General features: G+C 47.8%; 6 protein-coding genes across 6 annotated transcripts; 5 read left to right on the top strand and 1 right to left on the bottom strand.

Annotated features, from left to right (window-relative positions):
• Positions 1 to 3,655: 3,655 nt before the first annotated feature.
• ABOM_006129 (ankyrin repeat domain) lies at positions 3,656 to 4,432 on the top strand (the record flags this gene model as incomplete). Its single annotated transcript, XM_022533258.1, has 1 exon — positions 3,656 to 4,432. The coding sequence occupies one exon, from the start codon at positions 3,656 to 3,658 to the stop codon at positions 4,430 to 4,432; it is 777 nt and encodes a 258-aa protein (XP_022388610.1).
• Positions 4,433 to 4,604: 172 nt separating this feature from the next.
• Positions 4,605 to 6,507, top strand: ABOM_006128 (F-box protein; the record flags this gene model as incomplete). Its single annotated transcript, XM_022533257.1, has 2 exons — positions 4,605 to 6,071; positions 6,136 to 6,507. The coding sequence occupies 2 exons, from the start codon at positions 4,605 to 4,607 to the stop codon at positions 6,505 to 6,507; spliced, it is 1,839 nt and encodes a 612-aa protein (XP_022388609.1).
• A 3,274-nt stretch (positions 6,508 to 9,781) lies between these two features.
• On the bottom strand, positions 9,782 to 13,796 carry ABOM_006127 (uncharacterized protein; the record flags this gene model as incomplete). The annotated part of the gene is made up of 8 exons (XM_022533256.1): positions 9,782 to 10,566; positions 10,632 to 10,893; positions 10,963 to 11,348; positions 11,399 to 11,427; positions 12,475 to 13,132; positions 13,193 to 13,316; positions 13,376 to 13,568; positions 13,642 to 13,796. The coding sequence occupies 8 exons, from the start codon at positions 13,794 to 13,796 to the stop codon at positions 9,782 to 9,784; spliced, it is 2,592 nt and encodes an 863-aa protein (XP_022388605.1).
• Positions 13,797 to 14,277: 481 nt separating this feature from the next.
• On the top strand, positions 14,278 to 15,921 carry ABOM_006126 (uncharacterized protein; the record flags this gene model as incomplete). Its single annotated transcript, XM_022533255.1, has 3 exons — positions 14,278 to 14,920; positions 15,005 to 15,119; positions 15,204 to 15,921. 3 exons carry the CDS (start codon positions 14,278 to 14,280, stop codon positions 15,919 to 15,921), a joined length of 1,476 nt encoding a protein of 491 aa, XP_022388604.1.
• Positions 15,922 to 18,270: 2,349 nt separating this feature from the next.
• Positions 18,271 to 19,940, top strand: ABOM_006125 (NAD(P)/FAD-dependent oxidoreductase; the record flags this gene model as incomplete). The annotated part of the gene is made up of 4 exons (XM_022533254.1): positions 18,271 to 18,493; positions 18,547 to 18,937; positions 18,989 to 19,328; positions 19,377 to 19,940. The coding sequence occupies 4 exons, from the start codon at positions 18,271 to 18,273 to the stop codon at positions 19,938 to 19,940; spliced, it is 1,518 nt and encodes a 505-aa protein (XP_022388607.1).
• Positions 19,941 to 20,081: 141 nt separating this feature from the next.
• Positions 20,082 to 21,501, top strand: ABOM_006124 (uncharacterized protein; the record flags this gene model as incomplete). Its single annotated transcript, XM_022533253.1, has 2 exons — positions 20,082 to 20,485; positions 20,544 to 21,501. The coding sequence occupies 2 exons, from the start codon at positions 20,082 to 20,084 to the stop codon at positions 21,499 to 21,501; spliced, it is 1,362 nt and encodes a 453-aa protein (XP_022388606.1).
• Between the last annotated feature and the right edge of the window lie 88 nt (positions 21,502 to 21,589).

Raw genomic sequence — 21,589 nt, 5'->3', positions numbered from 1 at the left:
GAGCATTTCGAAAACTTGGGAAAGCATGAAGCACGCCACCAGTTGGTGTAGGTAAAAGAAACAGGCTTCAACAAGGGCGGGGCAATGAACAAGAAATAGGAGCATTTCCACTCCGCTCAATTGGCAAGAGGGGGCACGGAAGCGATGAGAAAACGAAGAAACTCACAACTCATTGTGTCTGAATTGTAATGACGACCTTGAGTCACAAAAAATTAAATGTGCGGCGAGCTAAGGCAGTAGGCTTGACGCCGATGAGACCCCGCACGCGAGGGGGGATTGGCGGGGCGGAGAGAAAATCGTGGTTAAGGAGTCGAGAAGACAGGTTATTATAATTATCGTTCAGGTATAGGCTGGAGAAAGATATCACAGTCAGTGAGGGGGTGATACTGCGACAAGAGAAAGTTAAAGAGATGGTGCCAGCGACACAGATCCTTAGATGAGCTGTTGAACAGAAAAGACTGTCTGCTTGATTAGGGGGCGGGGGGAGACTGGAGTAAACAAACGGTGCTATACCTACTCGAACGTTCGCTGTAAGTATAAAGAGGAAGTTGACTTCCACTGTGAGGATACTAGAAAGACAGAGAATGGAGAAAAAAAAATCAACTGAACACAAGACTTGAGTCAGCCTCAGGCGTGGACAAATATAAAAGATAATGGCATGAAACACCAGGCCAAGAGCAAACCAGAGGAGGGCAAGAGAAGGTGGGCACTGGGTAACGTAAGTTCAGTCTGGCCCCTCCGATAGAGTTTAGTTGACCCCGTGGCTGTGCTCGGATCGGATTTGGGACAGCGGATTGGCCCACCTCCGTTGCCCATTAATTTTGCATGTGGGAAAAAGGACCTCTTGCAGGCAACAGCCACAGTTTTTTCAGCCTTGTCCCACCCCGTAAGAAAGGTATTTCACCAGGCTTCCTCTTTTTTGCGTCTCCTTCCTTTCCCCACAAATCTCAAGAAGATCAAACTCAATTGGGCAATAAAAATACGCGTTCAGGAAATGCACTATTGACAAGACCCATGGAAGGTCCCTTCTCTCGAGTAAAATTAGAATAGCTAGGGAATTCTAGGTACTTCGTTTTCGTATCATCAATGCCAACCCTAGTGGCTGAGTCTTTAATTTAATCTGACAGCCCTGCCGTTTTGGACTGAGACCTGGCTGTTAGCCATCAACCCCAGCCCAATCTAGATGACCATCTAGTAATCCAAACCTGTGTCTTGGCCATCTCACTTGACAAATTCGGCAGTTGTCATGGTCTATCAATCTCACAGGGACCAAACATAGCTCAATCTGACAACAATAGGGAACTTTCAGGTTTTCTTTTGTCCCCAAACACATGGGTAGCTACAGTTACCAGTTGAATGAGTGTATCAAATTAGCCCCAAGACATTCTGATCTAGGACACATTCATTCATACATGCCCATCATGTCTACATGCTTGTAAGGGGTAGACATTCCTTCACAGCTCCTTGCCAAGCTCAAGCGATAGTTGACGGGTCACGGATGGATGCATGACCCGCTATTCGAGGTTCAGCATCATTTCCCACTGTGATGCAGAGATCTCATGCTCATAGGACTCCTGGCATCATGGGTACATGCCCAATTGAGGTATGGGTGCTCAACTATACACTTTTATGTAATCATATTAAGACAAAGCTATTCTTTTGAATATAGTTGAATAAATCATAACATCTATAATAAGAAATTTATTTTGCAGGGGTTGATAGACTAAATAGAAGTACACTTGCTTCCTCATTATTTAGGTGGAGGATAGTAAGTGAGATTTCAGTTTATATATTTCGTGAATTTCAGATTTCTACTTTGCATATGTTCTGGTGGGCTATAATTCAAAACGCCATTCGTCTGAGAAGTGAACCTTATAACATAGATATACTGTACCCAATCTTATTTTCGCCTTTAATCCTATATAGCAAAGAAAAAGGAAAGAAAACCGAGATACATAAACAGATACCGGACAGAAGAAAGATAACAACTGGCTGGGTGACCTAAAATGGCTGAGAGGAGAGACAAAGATCCTGCAGCAAATCAATCATCATGCACAGAAGATTTGCAGACCAATTGACCATTCCTGTTGAAAGTATTGGAGTCTATACATCTCGAAGTAAGCACTTGACGTCGATAATGTCAGGTATGAAGAAATCACATACCCAAGGTTATGTTCGCTGGGTGAGTATAACCCCACACAGACATCAAAAACCCGCTATTCTTGCAGTCACAAGTATGAAATGGACCGTCTTTTAGGTCCTTTTCCAATTTATATTCGACACATATTTTGAATGCAGCCCCACTATTACCAGAATGTTAGTGAGGGTTTCTTCTCCCCTTTTTGCAATTAATTCCAAACAAAAACAGTGTATAGACTCCTCCTTGAACTGGAGTTGACCCTTTTCATTGTAGGCATAACATTGATTCAAGTCCAAAGAACTGTCCTTGCCATCACCATTCCAGTCTGGACATGTTGCCGAGATACTACTAATAGGACACAGCATTTATACCCAGTGATTGGCCCATATGCCATGATTTGTAGTTGACAGTAAATTTGACCATTTTGACATCAGGTTGGGTGGCAGCCAAAGCTGACAAGAAAGATAAATGACCACCGAAATCCAATACATGGTTGTCAAGTAAGGACACTAGAGTAGGAGTAGATTTTGAGAATATTTCAGTGTCCGTAAATTGGTTATAGTCAAGCTATTTATGTTCTCTCGGACTATGGATATAGATACTGCCGTAGGTTCAAGATCATTTAACTTTCCCTGAGCATCTTTTCTTGGGTTTCGAAATCTGAATCGAAAGGCCATTATATTCTGATAGGGTTATGTTACACTTTGAATTCTCCATTGGTGAAGACGCATGCAGCTCATAAAGAGTATATCATTCCTTTTTATATAATGAGATAATATGGGTTAAGTACCACATAAAGGGTGAGTGTTTTATTTCAGCATTGGTAACAAACAGACGAGACTCTTAATAAAGGAAGTGCGGTTTCATAACCGGCAATTGGTATAATGAAAATATGGAATAAAATATGATCCGAGACATTCGATGATGCTCGAGGCACTGAAAATGATGTAGCACTAGAAATAATGGAGATGGAACCAACCAATAACTCCAAGCATTACGCCCTAAATACAGCATTTTGTAATAACGGGACTTGGTTGCTGAAACTAGAACATGGCCAAGGTAACCTGCCAGTATACTAGAACTTCTGCTGAGAAAGCGTACTTGGCAGCCAAGAAACACATTCTTAACTTACATGTCCATATTATCTACATTGGAATAAATGTATATTAATCTATCATTTACAAGCCTCATGTACCCTTTCTATGTGTCAGACCCCCTTCCCCCTGATAGGACGAGAAAGGCAGAATCTCGCATCGAATGCTTCATTATATCTCACATGTCATGGGCCACCATGCGTTATAATCTACAAAGGGATGGCCACACAACGACCAAAACTTGTTCTTAACAATTAAATTGGCTGCTATGCGGACCGTGGTATATATTGAGGGAGTGTCCCTATGCCATGAGAACGTTCAATATATTTTACTGGTCTAAATTAGTATTCGTCAAGTGTTGATCTAAGCACCTGACATTTCGCTATATCCTGCTCAGTAAAGTAAACCCCCAACACAGCTAATGGCAACGCTAGTTGATCTCCCCGTCGAGATCCTTCTGCATATCCAGGGATATTTCTCCAAATCAGCACTCAATTATTTCAGCCAAGTATGCCGGAATTTCTACTCTATTTCCAATTCGGCACTTTACAAGAAGAACACCGCCGGGGCATTATGGCAAGCAACAGCAACGAGAAACGCTGAAACCCTGCGCAAGCTGCTAGAATATTGTCCACGGACTAAAGAGCCTGATCTGCAATATACTATATGGAGCCCCCTTGGTCACACACCGATGTCAGCAGCGGTAAATGGTGGAAGCACTGAAGTAGTTCAGGCCCTCATAGACAGCGGTTTCGACACGACTACTAAAGACAGGAATGGCTATACACCTCTCTCAATGGCAGCATTGTATGGCCATACTGATATTATTGCAATTTTACTGAAGACTGGTATTGACCCGGACCAGAAAGACATGTATGGTCGAACTCCTTTAAGCTGGGCCGCTGAGTATTGTCATACGGATGCTGTGGAGCTTTTGTTGGATTACGGTGCGGATCCTGACTGTCAGGATGATGATTATTCCATCGTTGAAAGTAGGGCAAGACAAGAAGGGCTTTACCTAGTGCCTCTCTTCTTGATGAACCATGAACGGTTATATAAGCGACCCATCCCTCGGAACCCTATAGAATGGGCTGAGCGAAATGATTGTGCGGCTGTTTTTGAGCTGCTCCGGCATAGAAAGGGATATGAGAAAAAGACTGCCTACATCTCCAATTTGATTGTGTGCTCGGGGCACTAGCTCATTCTCGTTGGATTCAATCAGCCAAAAGTTTCCCATAATAGTTCATCCAGTAAGCAGCTTGTTTGATAATCTGATAGGGCGGTGAGGAATGGCAGTATTCTCATACAGTAGCATCTTCCCCCACTCTTTCAACTTCATAATTCAACGAAAAACCAGTGCCTTTTAAAGAATGACAGCCATTTCCCCCGTGGCGGACCCTCTTGCCGTCTTACCTCCTGAGATAGTTCTACGTATCTTGGAGTTCACCCCAGTCTCCGCCCTCGCATCTCTTACCGCAGTCTCCAAGGCTTGGCACGAATTTATCGACGTCACGCACCAAGAAGCCATCTACACCTCCGATTCCAAAACCGTCCAACCGCCTGGAGGGGCCCGTGATTTCTCATTTCTTTCGGACAATACCAGCTTCACAAAACTATTCGATGACATAGCGTCATGGAAGGATCTTTGTAAGCGCCAGACGCTGCTCGCCCGTAACTGGGCTGAGTCCCAACCGGTTTGCCGGGAGTCAGTGGTGCAAATCGGCAACGACCCTGTCTGGCGATTTCGGCCGGACTTCAAGCGTCGGTTCTTCGTTTCCACATCCCATGCGGGTGGATTAAATGTCACTGATATGGACACGGGCCAGATTCTGTGGCGTCTTCCTTCCACGTTAGATAGTGATGAGGATGCGGTTCGTCCATACGCGCACCTGGAGTATCAGGACGGGATGGCTGTCTTTGATCGTGAAGGGGATGCTGTTGAGGTCTGGCAGGCGGGGCTGGAAGGCGCAGCACATGGAGAGTTCCGGCGTATCGCGGTCTTGAATCACGATTGTCAAACAAGAGGCTTTCAGTTGTCTTACTGGACACTCTGTGTAGTGTCTAGCCAGGGACAGGGTTTTGTGTATGACATGATGCAAAGACCTCCCAAGTTGACCACGCATGTTGAGATTGAGCATGGCGCTATAGGCCATTTAGACCAAAGCAAAGATGCCGTGATTTACTCCATGGGGCCGGGAGGCTATCATGCCTACGACAAAATGTCTGGTGCGTTTTTGGGTGCTTTGCAGCCGTCGCATTGTACCGACAAGTATCATATCCGCCCACCGCCTGTTAGTTCTATCTCGGCGAGCGCGGCCCTGGCGGGAGCAATGCGACATTTTCCGCCAAATCGAACATTTCCTCTCGGAGCACCTCGCAAAGATAGCCTGATGCCGCTCAAGATTGCTAAAGGCCCCCTCCCACCGCCCAGTGACCCTGGACATGTTAGGCATGGTGAAGATGAGTGGGGAGCGGGCATGTTGCACGGCAACGTTTTCGTCGGCTTCTCACGCGCTGGCCGTGTCTTCGTTTGTGCCGACTGGCGTAAAGCTCTGCACGGCCCAGGTCGTCTCGCTGCGCACAGCTACCTAATTGAATGCGAGTCGGATGGGTCAGGCTTTGATCTGGGTGGCTGGCTATCTGTGCGCAACCACCGCCTGATGTTCGAGATCGAAGACCGGATTTATGTCGTGGCACTTGACGATGATAATAGAATTCAAGACATCGATTGTCCCGCTCGCGCTTCATATTCACTTCTCACTAGCTCCGCGCCCCAGCTCGCTGTGCCGGTTAGTTTCATGGCATTGTATGACGATGCAATAATGACCACTTACACTGTATGTTCCACTACAATGGCCAATACGAAGATGGAAACAAGAAAGTTAATATCAAGACCTGCAGACACTTGGTTGGCGCCAACCCCTCCCAGGCGATGCGGCTCCACAAGAACAGGAAGGTCACACCCGCCTCTTCCCGACTAAAGCCATCCGCATCGTCAGCTTAGCCCCGGACCTTTCTAACGACAAGTCTTCCGCCGATACAGCCCAAAGCACAACAGCCGTGGGCTCCTCGGCACCAGAGGCTTGGCACTCGCCAACACAAACTGGCCTGCTGCAGTTGGTTAGTATGCTGGGTAACGAATTTGATGACTTGGACGATGAGCTGGAGACGATGGAAACAGGAGACGATGAGGACTGGGAGGATACGGATGAGACTGAGAATGAGGACCATGATCAGCAGCATACGGCTGCACGTGCACCTGAATCAGCCTAGACATAAATCCGATTCCTAAACAAGGTTTGCGTCTAAGTGGTTTCAAGGAAAACTGCTTCTCTCAGATTCCCCACATCATCTTTCTCTTGGCAGACCTTGACCCTACCGCAGTGGTGAATCCAGAACAAGCTACTGACGAGGGCCATGGCACGCTGCCTGCGCCCGTGCACTAATAAGATAAAGAGGGCGTCGAGGAGTATCATGGAGACCTCGTTGATCCCCGGGACGCTGTTGAATAGCCCTGTATACAAGGTGGAGACCAATTCTTTGAGGGGGAGACAAAGGTACGAAACCTGACCCATCTGTGTGCGAGACTACAGGTACAGTGAAAACTACATCGGTTGCAGTCTGTGGACAATACGGAGCAATATTCAAGGCAGAACGACGTCGAATGGATATCATAATGAATTCAAAAGATATCGAAACTTTTTTTGCCGGTCAAGTTTCAACTCTATCTCTAGTTGAGAATCAATTCAAGCAACAAATACAATAAAAGCAGCCGCGAACAGATGGAGACTACGATCGAGGAATCACAGGATACATTTGAAGCACAGCGCCCACCATTGAACTACGTAGTAGAAGCTCAGCCGGCAAGATCAAATGGTGGCTTGACAACTTCAAGGCAATAGCACGAAGTATAGTGCTAGTAAGTATAATATAAAGGTTTGGATTTGGTAGAGCGACAATATCAGTCTTACCATCTGCTCAGAATCACAAGAAAACATTAATCACTTGTTATTTACACTAACAGGCCAGGACTCAAGCATTGGAATAGCTCCAGAATTTTGACACCTGCAGTGTGAGTAGAACAGACAACGGGCCATGCTATAGGTATTTTTGAACAGCCAATGTGTAAGAACGAGCTTAGAGTTTTTGGCGCAGATCGTGAGCGCCAATGCGTCAGCTTCAGATAAAGAATCGTCCGGACCCAAGGCATTCAGACCTAAAGCCCTTAGCAAATAGCGAAGTACACATGCTCTTAGAGCTACTATACAAAAACACTGGCTTTAACAATAACAATACAGATCATCACAAGATACGCGAAAGCCAGTCAGTCTAGCGCTTCAAACCCAAGCTCAGACACAGTATGCAGTATTTAACGAGTGTGATAGGGACACACGAAACTGACAAGAGTGTGCTCAAGATCGAACAATGCCCCTGACAAGCGCTCCTCTGAACAAGTGGCTGCTTTGGCCATTCAAGCGCCCTGTTGCTTCTGCGGTGTAAATGGTAGGCAGACTTTACCAATCATCGGCAGCAGCACAAAGTCTACAGACTACGGGCGTGTTCTATAGTTGATATTGAGGATCAATTATAGGAGCTACCTTTTAAGTCTTAAGTTTGGCTCTATAGACTAGACTTGGTTATCAATAAGCTTAAGAGACCCGACATATCTGGATTTGAATCTTTTACTTATATATTCAAAAGATACAGATACATAGATTAATTTAATTTCCGTAAACTTTTCAAATTTAGGATAGATTTTTGATCTTAGAGGGGCCAGGGCCATTAGGGTCATATACAAAGTGCCACCCAAGGATATAAGATCTTTTTCACTCAATAGCGAGAATAAGATCTCAAAACGGGACAAGGAGTTTATCTTAAAGATAATGAAACTCGATCCAAGGGATAGGTTAACTGCGAAGGATCTTATTGAAGACAAATGGTTTAATCAAATATGAGCTGTCTAGCACTGGTTATGATCGCTATAATACTGGCCTACGTATGTTCGAGATAATGTATCGCACTACTAAGCGCTTTGCTAGATGGACTGCTGTATGGCTGAGGCTAGTTAATCTATTCATAGTCGAATATTAGATGCAGAATCAAATGCCACGTTTTATCACATGTGACGGGTGTAGAAACGGGTGGCATAATGTTAGGTCCCAAAGAAAAACCGCGGATTTGGGTAAGTACTAGCCTTGCTATAAATGGATACAATGGAACTGGCTCTAATAAAGTCATAGCCAAGGTTGTGACTATCCGCAACGGGGTGTTGAGCTGTTTCGAGCATTCTGGTAATGTAGAACCTCTCTAGATAGGTAAGCGTAGTGTAGCCCCCCGCATACAGTCATAATAATTGCGTCAGTGTGGTCACAGAAAGTTGTTGGTGCTAAGGAAATGATTATTTCTCGAAAGAGCTGTATTTGGAATCAGTAAGAGATGTTGTGTTATTCCTCAAGGCGTAAGGACGTGGAACAGGGAGTGTCGCATCATAGCCGCTTATAACCAATAGCGATCTATTAAACAGAAAAGCAGGCATCTCAGAATGCTCTGAGGATTCAACTACGTGTAGAATTCAAAGGCTTCTCAGACATTTTTTTTAATTTCAGACAAGGCCATCCGAGACAAGATCGCTTTGTATCTCCCGAGTGACACTACCAGTCTCACCAGACAAACCCTCCGAAGGAATATCATGTCTCAGAAATTTGACCACTGTCACAGTTTGAAAGAAGCAGGTTTGTATTCGAGATACGGATAAAGAGAACTGCTAAAATACCTTAAGACACTCAGCACGAAAGTCTCAGGTCCCGTCATGGCGAATAGGCCAAGGAAAGAGATAAATAGCCCGACCAGAAGCGTTCAACTGTATGTATATACACATCATCGATAGGGGATATCTTACTTACTACGTTTACTACTTAAACACCCACCTTAGAAACACCTACAATCCTCCTCCGCATTCTTCTCCTCATCTCGACCATTGTGGCTGTCCGTAACGAAAATGGCCAGGCCTCCGTCAAATGTCTTAATCCCGAGCTTGAGCCAAATTCTACTGGGTTGTTCCTAAAGGCATCTTGTGAATTCTATAGCGATGGAGAAGCACACAATAAACGACCACTCTGGACCTGAACAAATGCTACGCCGTCAAGGAAGACGCAGAGAGCCTAGAGCAGAGGACCAAGTATCTATAACCCCGACCTCAATATCGACTGCGGTATCGACTACCTCAACTAGACGAGTGGCGGCATCGTCAACAGTATGTAGAGGGTAGCTGGCGATTTTGTCCCTAGTTTTAACAACGATACCGTTAGAGTCATTTATGTGCTAGTTCACTGGGAGAACGGGCAGAAATTAAGGCTGGAGAGCTAGAAAACGAGCGGAGATGCGCCGTAGTTGGTCGAGATAACAACTGAGACAAGTCTCGAGGAAAGTTTCATAGTATCCCTTATCTAGTGTTAATTGAAACCTACATGTTCAGTCATCTATAAAGACATGAGCTAGGGCGATAGAACATTAGCACCGAGATCTCGCATTTTATTCACAGCAAATGTTAGGATTCAACCACGGGTAGCCTCCAAAACCTCCGCAAATCTTCTTTCAATTTTAAACAAGGCCACCCGAGATGGAATTCTGCAGCTGATAACAGATCCAAGAGAACCTTCGTCTCCCTCGGATCATGGAATAGTTCGCCGCATAACCCGATCGCTAAGCCCGCAGTAGATCGGGTAGTATGGAACTCAGGATTTGTGAGGGCAACTCCACATATGACTCGAACGCACTCCCGTATCTTGTCATCGTTCTCTTGCATACGACGGAATCGCCCAATTCTAAGTGCTGTGGCATCTGGATCGGACGCCAAGAGGAGGATGCGGCATAGTTCCAAATACAGACGCGCCGCGACGTGGCAGTCGTTACAATACCAGATCTTAGGGAAGCAACTAGACGTCAGATTTTCTGCTTCGGTATAAATCGGCAGAAAGGAATTCGGCCTGTTGTCTTCCCAGTCCTGGACGTACTGAATAAGATCGTTCCAGCGATCCTTAGTCCTGAACATGACGTCCCCATACGCAAAGTCGGTTATCTTGGCCGCGTGGGCGATGATCCGGTACGTCCACATTGCTTCAGAAGTCGGACCCAGTGACGTATCGATATTGCAGTGGTCGGTGAAAGACCCCACCGGTCGTTGTGTCAAGTTAGCGACGAAGATCTCCTGTCGCAAGACCACGATCAAGGCGGCATCTGTGAAGCTTGATGTGCAGATATTTCCTTCTTTAATTCGAACAAGGATATGGGCAGATAGGGTGTGGGAGTCTACGATTTCCCTGGGAGAAGGCTCTGCATGTGACGACTTAATACATGTTCTTTGTAAGTGCAGGATTTCAGCACAAGGTTCCACACACCTGTCATTTCTTCAGAGAGACGAAGAATTACTGCCGATGCAAAAAGTGACTCATCTAATGTCTTCTCAGAGTCATCAAGGGCGGATATCAATGATTCAAGACAGTATTGCTGATATTCATCCGCAATCAATCGCTCGCGCTCTGAATGCGAGCGCTGATGTCTAGCAGCCACTGTTAGAACAGCATACAAAAGGATAGGATTACTCGAGGCAGAGCTGGCGATGTATGTATAAAAATGCCGGTTCGGGTCGCAGTAGTCAAACTACGTAAAGTCGCAGGAGAGTTCGGTTAGCCATGCTCTAGAGTTACGATGAAGCCAGGGAATACCTACCCAAGGAGAGAGGGATGTCATAAAGTATTTGAAAAGAGACGCCTCATACTCGCTTTTTAAGGGCGAAAGGGCAGATTGAGACCCGACGGGATATGATGTCGGTGCAGATGTGGACACCTGTGAAGGAGAATTTTGGAACGACTGCTGATAGTCGCTATGGTCCGCTGGCCTGTTGTTGGATTGACCATTACTGCCAAAGTCCGCGTTGTTCTCGCTGATAAACGTAATGTCGCTTGCCGGAAGGCTGGGCTGGGCTTGATAATCCTCCGAATCGTTCTCTACCGAGGTGTACTCAACAAAGCGGAACATGCCATCCTTGTGGCTTGTGCATGGCTTATTTGCCCGCCGGCAACCATGGCAAGAATTACCACCGGAGCCTCCTTTGCCTTTATCTTGTTAGTCCTCGTGACTTGAGCTACTATACACGGTAGCTTACATCGTATATGACGAGTCCGACACCGGTCACTAAAGATTTATCAGTACAGTGTCCCACGCCCTGAAATCCGTATACTGTAGGATAGTTGAGTGGGAAATCTACACACCAAGCTTTATGACGCCCCAGACGGGTTCTACTGGTGGGTTGAACTGGTGAACGATTGTTACTACTCATAGAAGACCAGCTAACGTCATGGAATAAGTGCCACAAAGTGGAAAAGATGGAAATTGATAAGCGTTTTGATAACGAGTGGGGAATCTTCGGATTGAGATATAGTACAGGGTCATGTGATTGGTCTGTATAAAGCTTATAGAGCTAACCCTGACCTTCAAGTTTCAACAAGGATATACAACATCACGATTCAAGACGCCTCTAAATGAGCAGTAAAAAATGTATATCACCGCTATACAAAGGCACGGCCAATACAAATTCCCGTGCTGATAGCTTCTGGTCCTAGATCAGTGATTCAGTTGATTCCTGCAGTTTCTTTTCGCGAGAATACATATATCTTTCGCCGATAAAATTTACACAGGGTTCGGAAACAATTGAAATCTTTGTCCAAGCTCCTTTAGTTTCTGTGATAATGCAATTTTGATTACCGATGGCAGCTAGCTATACCTCGACTCGATAGCATCTTGTAATACGTGTATACTCTTCTTTTAGCGCATTCTACTTTAAACTTGTTTTGAGCTAACCTTCTCCATTCTAAATGCTATTTACAATAGGTCAAATACGTACCATTTCGTCTTTAAACCATGCTAGATTACCATCGAATCCCCTTTAACCCGAGGTCATACTGGAGTTGATCAAGTTGTGGTGAATGCTTTCAAATTGATAATAATAAGCATAGAAACCTTGATTGAGGGCCCATGGACGGGAACTAGCTGTTCTGAGGGCCAGGAAGCTCTTTCTTACCGCCTCTAATACAATTCTGAGGAGTGATTTATCGCTACTTCTTCACTGGCCACTGCTATATAACCCTCTGTCTCCGGACATGTACAAGCGGATAAACAAGAAAAACCGCCCCAAGGGCCATGCAACAAGCCGCGAAGATCTGCAGAGGCAGCCAGTCTGACTTGTCTGTCATATTGCCCACCAATGCCCCCCCGATAGGCCCACCAACCAAGACCCCCAGCCCAACGCTAGCCCAGTACATCCCCGTCCTCGTCCCCAACACCGAAAACGACGCACAAAGCAACGGAAGCATGGCCCCGGGCATCGATACAATGATGCTGGATATGAAGCCCCAGAAGACAGACCAGACGATAACACCCACCTTTGAACTCACTGCGACCCAGCAGAAGAGCAGACTGGCGCTGGCGGCTAGCCCTGCAGTGCATGTTTCGAATGATCCAATTCTCACGGCGAGGAGGCCGGCGAGGAGACGGCCAAGGACAGACGCTCCATTCACGATAGAGAGGAGGTAGAAGGGTAGATCTGTGTTGTGAAGGGTTAGGATGGTAGTTTCGGCGAACAAAGGGAGGTAGATTAGTGGGAGGTAGTATGCGACGCCGGCAAAAAAGGCGGAGATAATGGCCAGGACGAATGGAGGCTCGGCGAGGGCTGATGGATCGAACCATTGTCGTATGGCAGTGTTCTGGGCAGTCTTGTAGGGTAAAACAGCCCAGGATGGGAGATAGGTGGCGAAAACTACAAAGGCAATGCTGCGGACTGCCCAGGGGAATCCTACGCTGGACACGAGTTGGCGGAACATGATCGGGTAGATCACGCCGCCTGTTCATTGCAACTAGAATCTGAGATTATTTTCAGAAACCCGATAGGAAGGCAACATACCTATGCCGGTGGCGGATGCAATGAGCCCTATAAATTTGGCGCGGCGAAACTCTTGTAAGCTCGCGGCAGCAGCAGTAATACTGGGAACGTAGAGCATGCCCCCGCCCAGACCAATGCAGATACCCTGAGAAAGAAAGACTTGGTAGTATTTCGTCGAAAGCTGATCATCATTAACCCGAAAACCTCTAACAGACTGCCCGCCACGACCAACGACCGGAAATAGCCGTAATCGAACAGAGGGCCAGTTATGATGCCGCTAAATAACAGGAGGAAGCCGCTGACGGTTGAAATCCAAGATATCTCAGAGCTGGATCTGTCCGGGAACTGCACCTGTTCCCAGTATGTTTGGAAGACTCCAAATGCAAGAAGAAGGCCCCTGGTAAGGTTGTTAGGCCATTCAGTGAGGCTGACAAGGAAGGGATACAATCTGTTCCCACGGGGCAACCAACCATGTGTTTAGGAATACTACAAAGGCATTCAAAACTTGCATCCACTGTCGCCTCGTCAGGGGAGGTGATGTAACCGGTGAAGAGGGAGAGTCTGCCTCCGTGGTTGAATGATCAATGGCCTCCAAGTGTCGCTGGTCCGTACTCTCTGGTGACATACTGAGACAATGATTAAATTCTTTGTCTTAGAAGGATGATCCTTGTGGAGAGGAAAGTTCAATTAGGAGAAGGGAAAGTGACAAGTAACAAGCTCCTCCATCAAACTAGCAGCGGGGGTTTCTGTGTAACGCAGCTGCTAGATCAACGCCTGTTCATATCTCAGCTTTAAGATTATCGGGGCACTCTGAAACGCGTGAACTTTTATGATGGCCTTAGGATTGCGCCCAATACAGGGCAGCATTGTTTTATTTATCACTGCCGGTCTATTCCTGGTCCTTTTACGGAGCCTATGTAGCCTATCCCTCCGAAATGGCCCTCAAGCCAAGGAGCAGAATACGTTCACCATACAGAAACCCTTGATACTAAGGGGCCGGATTTCTCATAGGCGCCTGTTCCCGAAGAGACATGATTTCTTGTACCCGTTTCTCATGGTCGGCATCCCGATAAGACGTTGCCCGTCGAACTGGCTCCTATCGGTCGATGCGAGCACATGGTGGCGACGAGGTTGGCTCCAAGTCAATGGTCAAGACCACCTTGGACGGCACAGTACACAGCTCACGATCAGCGAGAAACTGGATGAATTCTTACTATCGCAAGTGTGTTCTCTGCTATCGCTTTTCCATCCCTATTGACCTCTTTTCTCTCCTTCAGGGCGAAAACCCAGCCTCGTACCCTACAGTCTATCTTGTCACATCTCCAAGGGTCTGGAACTACAAGTTCTGCCCGGCATCCTTCTGGTTCCTCTACTCGAATGATTCCCGACTACGAGCGATGATCGTGGAGGTTAATAACACGTTTGACGAACGGCGGTTATACTTCCTACCTGCAACGGACAACAGTCGAGAATCCGGGTATCATAGTTCCAGATTCAGGTATACCTGGCCAAAAGACTTTCATGTCTCTCCGTTCAACTCGCGAAAAGGGAAATATTCCCTCTCTGCGCGAGATCCGAGCCAAGCACCGACTTCGCAAAATGGAATAATTCATATCACTGCCACGCTCCTTTCATCTAAGAGCCGTCCAAAGATGGTAACCCGGCTATGGACAGACAAGAGACCAATTGACCCATTTTCAACCACGGCATACCAGGCAATACGTCTACTCTTTCCCTGGTGCTTGGTAGGTCTGTTAACATGTAAACTCCCCGTTCTATCCTATCCAATTTATCGCTGCTCGGCCTGTCGTGACCAACTAAGCCCCGCTACAGACCCTCGGATCGTTTTTGAGGCCATCCTCCTAGCCCATCGGCGCAAACTACACATCTGGTATCGCCCCGAGCCTCGCATCGATACTATCCCCCGTCGAGCTACCAGCCCTGAAAGGTATGAATGCGAGCCACCCCAGAACAGAGAGCCTCTTCAAAGCACACGTTCAGAACTAACCTCTCCATAAAATCAAAACAACAGCTACTTCTCCCGTATTCTATCCGCATACATACAACAAATCCTCCTCTCAGCACCAGATGCTTTTCGTATCCATCTCCAATCCCCAACCCATTCGCACAATAACTATGTTGACTTCTCAACACCCACCGCAGCTGAGACGCCCTTAGCACCAACAATCGTGCTTACGGTTCTCACTCCACGATTCTATACAATTCTCCTAGGTCATCGCTCCATGGCGGGTGTACTTATGAGCGCATGTCTAGATCCTGTGGTAGAGAATTGTACGGCTCAAGCCTGTCTGGTCACTCCTATTTCTGTCCCTACAGATGAACCCAGGAGTGAAAAGGAGCTTGTCGGATTTATAGCCCGTGCCGAGAGATCCTACGAGAACAGATATATCCGCGATCAGAATAGGCCAGCGCCATTTCTCATTACCACGCTTCAGTACCTCCTCGACTGGGTTCTAGCTGCTGTGCGTCCGCTGAGAGGGAACCTTGGTGCTGTATATCCGCATCCGGGACTACCCCGTCTGCGATCAGAGGATATTCGTTCCGTGACTCTACCTGCGGATCCGGTGGATGGGAGTGATTATGTAACAAGAGAAAGAGAGCTTGAGAGATATTTTCTGGATGATTTTGTGAGGGGTCATTATGGGGCTTCGCAGTGGGTTTGGTATGTGGCGGCGGTGGTTAGGGCCTTAATTTGGGAAGGAGTTCTGAGGTTGGTCGGGGGTGCGTGACTTGGGGGGTTAAAACAGGGTCAAGTTTCATGTCGTATATTTTATTTGCGTAAGACGGAGTATATTTTCGTCTCTTGACTTTATGAAATTGTGTCCTCTGAGACGATGATTCGGTTATGTATATTAAAGTAAGATAGAGGTATATGGCACACACAATCTGACCATCCTAACACCATCAACCATCTTTCACTGACTCCACAGGAACTCCCGTTTCAGCAAATTTTACCCACGGTCTCCACCCACGCCTCACCGGGATATCTCCCGCAAAGGGTGAGTATTCCTCTCTTCAGAATCCAGCCTACTATTATACCTATTCCGACCGAACTCGAACCGACCAAAACGACTGCTTTCACTGCTAGTAGGGTGTTCCCCTGTCTTCGTTCGAGATGACCGGCCTCTCAATCTTCTCGCTAACTGCCATAGAGCAGGGAGATTGGCAACAAAAGCAGAGATATTGCGCTCGATGATATCGCAGATAAACTCATTCGTCAGCGCCCAGGTGCTATCGGCGCGGTTTAGGAAGTCGCGTGCGAATGCGATGTTGAGGAAGCCAACTATTGTTACGCTATGGGTGCTGTAAATATGGATATCTATACCTGATTGGGGTTTGGGGTTACGGTAGGGGAATAGGAGCAAGGTAATGGTTGTAACGTACATGATTCCACAACCCATAATAGCCAGCACAGGCGCCTTCTTGCGCCATTCCAGCTGCACATTCCAGAGAAAGTATGCTGGGGAAAGAGCGTAGAAGATATTCGTGAAGCAACCAAGCCCTATACCTCATTCATTCAGCTAGGTTTACCTAATTTTCTCCCTTCATCCCGGAACGGGGCCTAGGAGGAGAGCAGAAAAGGGAAGGGGTCGATGAGGTAGGGCTACCATAGAATATATATATAACAGCCAAGAAACTGTGTGGACTGAGGATTGTCCCCTCGATCCTGTGATCCCACAGCTTAGCCAATGGCCTCGCCTGCGTCGCCCATAATGCAACGCCCACGAGCGTCAATGCCGTTGTGAGAACCATGAGCGCGTACGTTGCCCACCGGAAGTAGCGGTGCTTTGTACCTCGGATAAGCGTAAGTAGAAAGAAACAGACAGACAACTTGATGCTCCAGATTGCCCAGGCTGCGACACCGACGGCGAGCTGCGCGTACTTAACGGCTTGGATACGGGAAGGGGGTGAGAGGAAGCGGGTGTGTCGGCCGAAGCCGCTAGCTGTAGCTTTATAGTCAAAAGCATTGGCAATGAGATCGAGGGCCTAGCCCCGGAGGGTGGTTCTTGGTTATCTAAATGATCGAGCATAGAACTAGAGGCAGGCTTACTGTTCCGAGAACGATGAGGTAGTCTTCGGGCCCCAAGGCCCGGCGACAAATAAGTTTGCCGACAATTCGGATACTCGTGGTGACCACTATTGCGACGGTCATGATGCTGATGGTAATGTACAGGTCATTGGCACGGCTAACATCTGTTTCAGTATCCATCCCAGATACGAAACCTTGTTTTCCGATATAAAGGTCTGAACTATACCCTGCAATAGGCGTTGGTTCCTGTTTCAAGAAATCCACTGACAAGAGCCGCAGGGGCGAGGAGGATTTACAAAGATCTTATGTTTGCTGACTATAGAGCGTCACTCTATCGATCTCTAGATTCTCAGTTTGGCCAGAATATAGCGATGGCTCCTTGACCTGGGTTAAGCTGGTCCCTCGCATGTCTCGGCGAGTGAGCGATGTGTCAGCCCCCTTAATGGTTAACGGTGAAGGTATGGCTTGCCTAGGTTTGAGCCATACGTGAACCCTAGTAGTCCAGACTTAGATCCAGAAGTGGACAAGTTGGAAAGCTGAACAAGTTCTGCGTGACTAACGAGGTCGCCATGAAGGAGATAAAGCGGGGTGAAATATCAATCCAGCCCAGCTTGGGCTGGGATTTGGAAGACCCTGCCATACTCTACCAATTTCCCTCTGCATGATAGTCCTGTCAGCAGCAACCGGTCAGGGCTCATACTGAACATCGTAGCACGTAAGCCCGACATTGGTCAAACATTTTTCTACATGCGCATATTCTATTCGGCTATACGTCGTGCAACCAACTCCTACATTCTTTCCTCTCGAGTCGCATATCATCTGATGGACAAGGGTAAATGTGCGGAGAAAGTTTTGCCTTGCTAGGTAGGTAAGCCGCATAAACACCACCATGACACTGAATGTGTGATAATGACTTACCCATCCACTGCTGATATGCCGCTGTCCATGAAAATTTAAGTATCTGCCCGCCGAGGCAGCGAGAGGAGAACACAAACGTTCTGCTTTGACATAATCACCCTTTGGGACTCTAAGCCTCTTCTGGTTGAACATGACTACAAGAGATTCTCGCCCTCCTAAGAGGGTTGCTATTGTGGGAGGTGGAATTGCCGGTATTGCTTGTCTCTGGGGTTTGCGGGACTCCAACTACGAAGTGCACCTATATGAAGCCGATGACCGACTCGGCGGGCATGCAAATTCCGTCCCGTTTCACGGAAATGGCATCGTGAGAGACGTTGACACAGCCTTTGTCGTTACGAATGAGGAAAGCTACCGTAAGTAGACATGATAAAACTCTGCTGAGAAACCCATGCTACTACCATAGCAGCACAATTCAGCGCCTTTATCAAAGCCCTTGGTGTTGAGACAATTGCTACCGACATGTCTTTCAGTGTCTCGGATAGTGATGGTTTCAGGCAGTGGGGAAGTGCATCGTTCTGGAGCTTCGTTGGCTGCTTTTCGAATTTGTTCAGACCGTGGTTCTGGAGGCTTGTATTTGACATTGTGCGGTTTAACCATTTCGCAACAGATATCCTTCATGAAAAGGCGGAGTGCAGCAAATCGGACGAACTTGAGTCGATCGGGGAATATCTGACTCGACAGCGATACTCCCGACAGTTCAAGCGATATTATCTTATCCCCATGGTGGCGGCTCCATGGTGCCTTGATCCCGAGGAGGCTGCACGTACATTCCCGGCGGAGACGTTGATCCGGTTCATGTGAGCCCCCCCCCCCGTGCGACGAGAGAAATGCTATTGATCAGTAACTAGGTCACAGCATCGCGTGTTGGACACTCTTACCCATAAACTGCAGTGGCGCAGCTTCGGCAATGGGTCCAAATCATACATAGAAGCTTTTGTGAGAGAAATGCAGAAAAACCATCATTTGCATCTAGGGACAACAGTACAAAGTGTAACGAGAAACCCAGATTCTCACGTGTCCATCATCACACGCACTGGAGTTGAAGAGAGGTTCGATCGTGTTGTACTGGCTGTGCATGCTGAAATTGCGCTGCAAATGCTGGGCGATGAGATCAGCACTGTGGAAGCTGATGTCCTAGGAGCATTTGAGACTAGCAGGACTGTTTGTGTACTTCATTCGGACGAAACCGTATGTGTCTATCCCCGGTATTTGACAATCACTCTCAGTAAGTGACAGGTTCTCCCCCAGCGACCGTCGGCCCGTCTGTCCTGGAACTGTATCCTCCGAAGCCCCCATGCTTGCAGGGATCACTTTCACCCGGTCACTCGGCCATCATGGATGGCAAGCGATGTAAGTGGCTTTTCTGTAACATACGACCTGAACAGACTCCAGGCGATTCCTGGTCCAGGAGAAGAGGGGAGTCTAGGCCGGGTGCTGGTGACTATGAACCCAATGACCGCCCCCGGCCAAGCTCGCAGCTGGCACCTGTACCGTCATCCCAAAATTACCTCCAAGAGTGTTCGGGCTCTCAAGCGTCTTCATTTGTTGAGGACCGGCGGCAATGTCAGTTTTGCAGGGGCATGGATGGGGTATGGGTTTCACGAGGATGGCTTTGTCGCTGGCTTGCAGGTGGCGAAGGAGATAATTGGAGGGGATTGTGACACCTTTGCTGACGTTGAGACAACTGAGGAGGAGTGCAGGCCGACTTGGACCCGTTATTTAGTACGGGGGATTGTTAGGGTCGTGCAAGGGCTGATAGAGAGAATGGAATTGCCTTGGTTGGCCGCGCGGGGTCAGTAGGTAAAGTAACACAAAAAAAGCGAAAGATGCTCTTTGTTCCTCCGCGTTACTATCTTCTGCAATGAGGTACTTACTTGATCTCGATCAATCTTTCGAGATATATGACTACAACCACTAGTAGAACCCCAGGCATATTCCAGAATGGCTTCGATCGATAATCAAAAGAAGCTCGTCAAACGTATCTGCCAGAAATACCAAAACTCACCATGGGTTCCCCTCTCTCGGCTCCAGAAAGCTACCTCACTCGATGCCCCAGCCCGTGGAGGAATCTGGATCTCAAGAACTACCTTTTCAGCACCTTCTAACCCAGCTATCAGAAACGCCCTGTTCTCAGTTATCCACCGTTTAAAGAGAGAGTACCACCGCATCTCGCCGGAGGAAGAAACTCCTATCGCCGACGTGGGCGTCGAATTCATCGGCCCTCGCTCTCAAGTCCCAGGTGATGCCCCCGAGCCAGATATTCCAGAGGAAGACAAGCTTCGTGCTTTGCTGCAGGAATGCGATAGCAGACTGACCATCCTCTATGCTCATGGTGGTGGTCTTTAGTAGGCCTTGATTCCTTGCCTCGAACGCAAACACAGCATCCGCTAATATATCTCCCAGCTTCAGTAGTCCAGCACAGTATCGTGCTTCCTCTGTTCGCCTGGCAAGGTTAACCGGCGCGCGTGTCGCCTCCATTAAATACCGCCTTGCACCATCCCATACCTTCCCCGCCCCGATCCTTGACATTCTCGTCGCATATGCGAGTCTACTGTACCCCCCACCAGGCGCTCCTTACTCAGCCGTTCCCGCAAACCAGATTGTACTGGCTGGAAACAGCGCCGGGGCGAATCTAACACTCGGCCTTATGAAATTCCTTCTCGAAATGCAGAAACTCCCTCCCTCGGACGCAACTTTTGATTTCCATGGACGGTCTGTGACTCTACCTCTCCCTGCCGGTCTTGCGATTGTAAGCGGTTGGTGCGATCAGTGTGATTCACTTCCCTCCTGGCACTGTAAAGGCGAGACCGATATCCTGAACGTGCTTCAGCCCGCATGTATGCCCGGCCATCCCACCGATAGCATTTGGCCTGCGAGTCCACCGCGTGAAGTCCCCTATTGCATCGCTGCGATTCTCGACCATGAACTTGTAAGTCCCGCGGCCGTTGAAGATTGGACGGGCGCACCACCGATGTGGTTTGCGTGTGGCTGCGAGGAGCGCGGAGTAGATGGGAACCGGGTGGTTGCAAGCCAGGCCGCGAGGTCCGGTGTCTCAGTGGTCTGGAATGAATATGAGGGCATGCCGCATGAGTTTCCGATCTTCCTTGGTGCCTTGCCGCAAACTAAGCATCTTCTTCAGCTCTGGGCTGCGGCCTGTCAGTCCTTTACAAGGAGCAAAATTAGGGCGGGAGCACCGCAGTCGATGGCTGTGAGATGGTTGATGCCAGATTGTAAACGGGTGGATCTGGGGAGTCCGGTTGACATTGCCCCGTTGCCATTTGCAGAGGTGAGGAAGAAGATGAAGGCGTATAATGCTACGCGACCTGTTTGGACTGGGAGATTACACGAGCATAAATTGTGAAACTGTACCTAGATATCCTGTGCTTTTTTGCCTAAAAGTCGATAACATACCCGAAACAAGATTTCTACGAGTCGAGATTCAACACCCA

Source organism: Aspergillus bombycis, assembly GCF_001792695.1.
Source record: "Aspergillus bombycis strain NRRL26010 chromosome Unknown contig00049, whole genome shotgun sequence".
Lineage (NCBI taxonomy): Eukaryota > Fungi > Ascomycota > Eurotiomycetes > Eurotiales > Aspergillaceae > Aspergillus > Aspergillus bombycis.
Note: the sequence above shows the minus strand (reverse complement) of the source record. Positions and strands in the feature narration are given on the sequence as shown.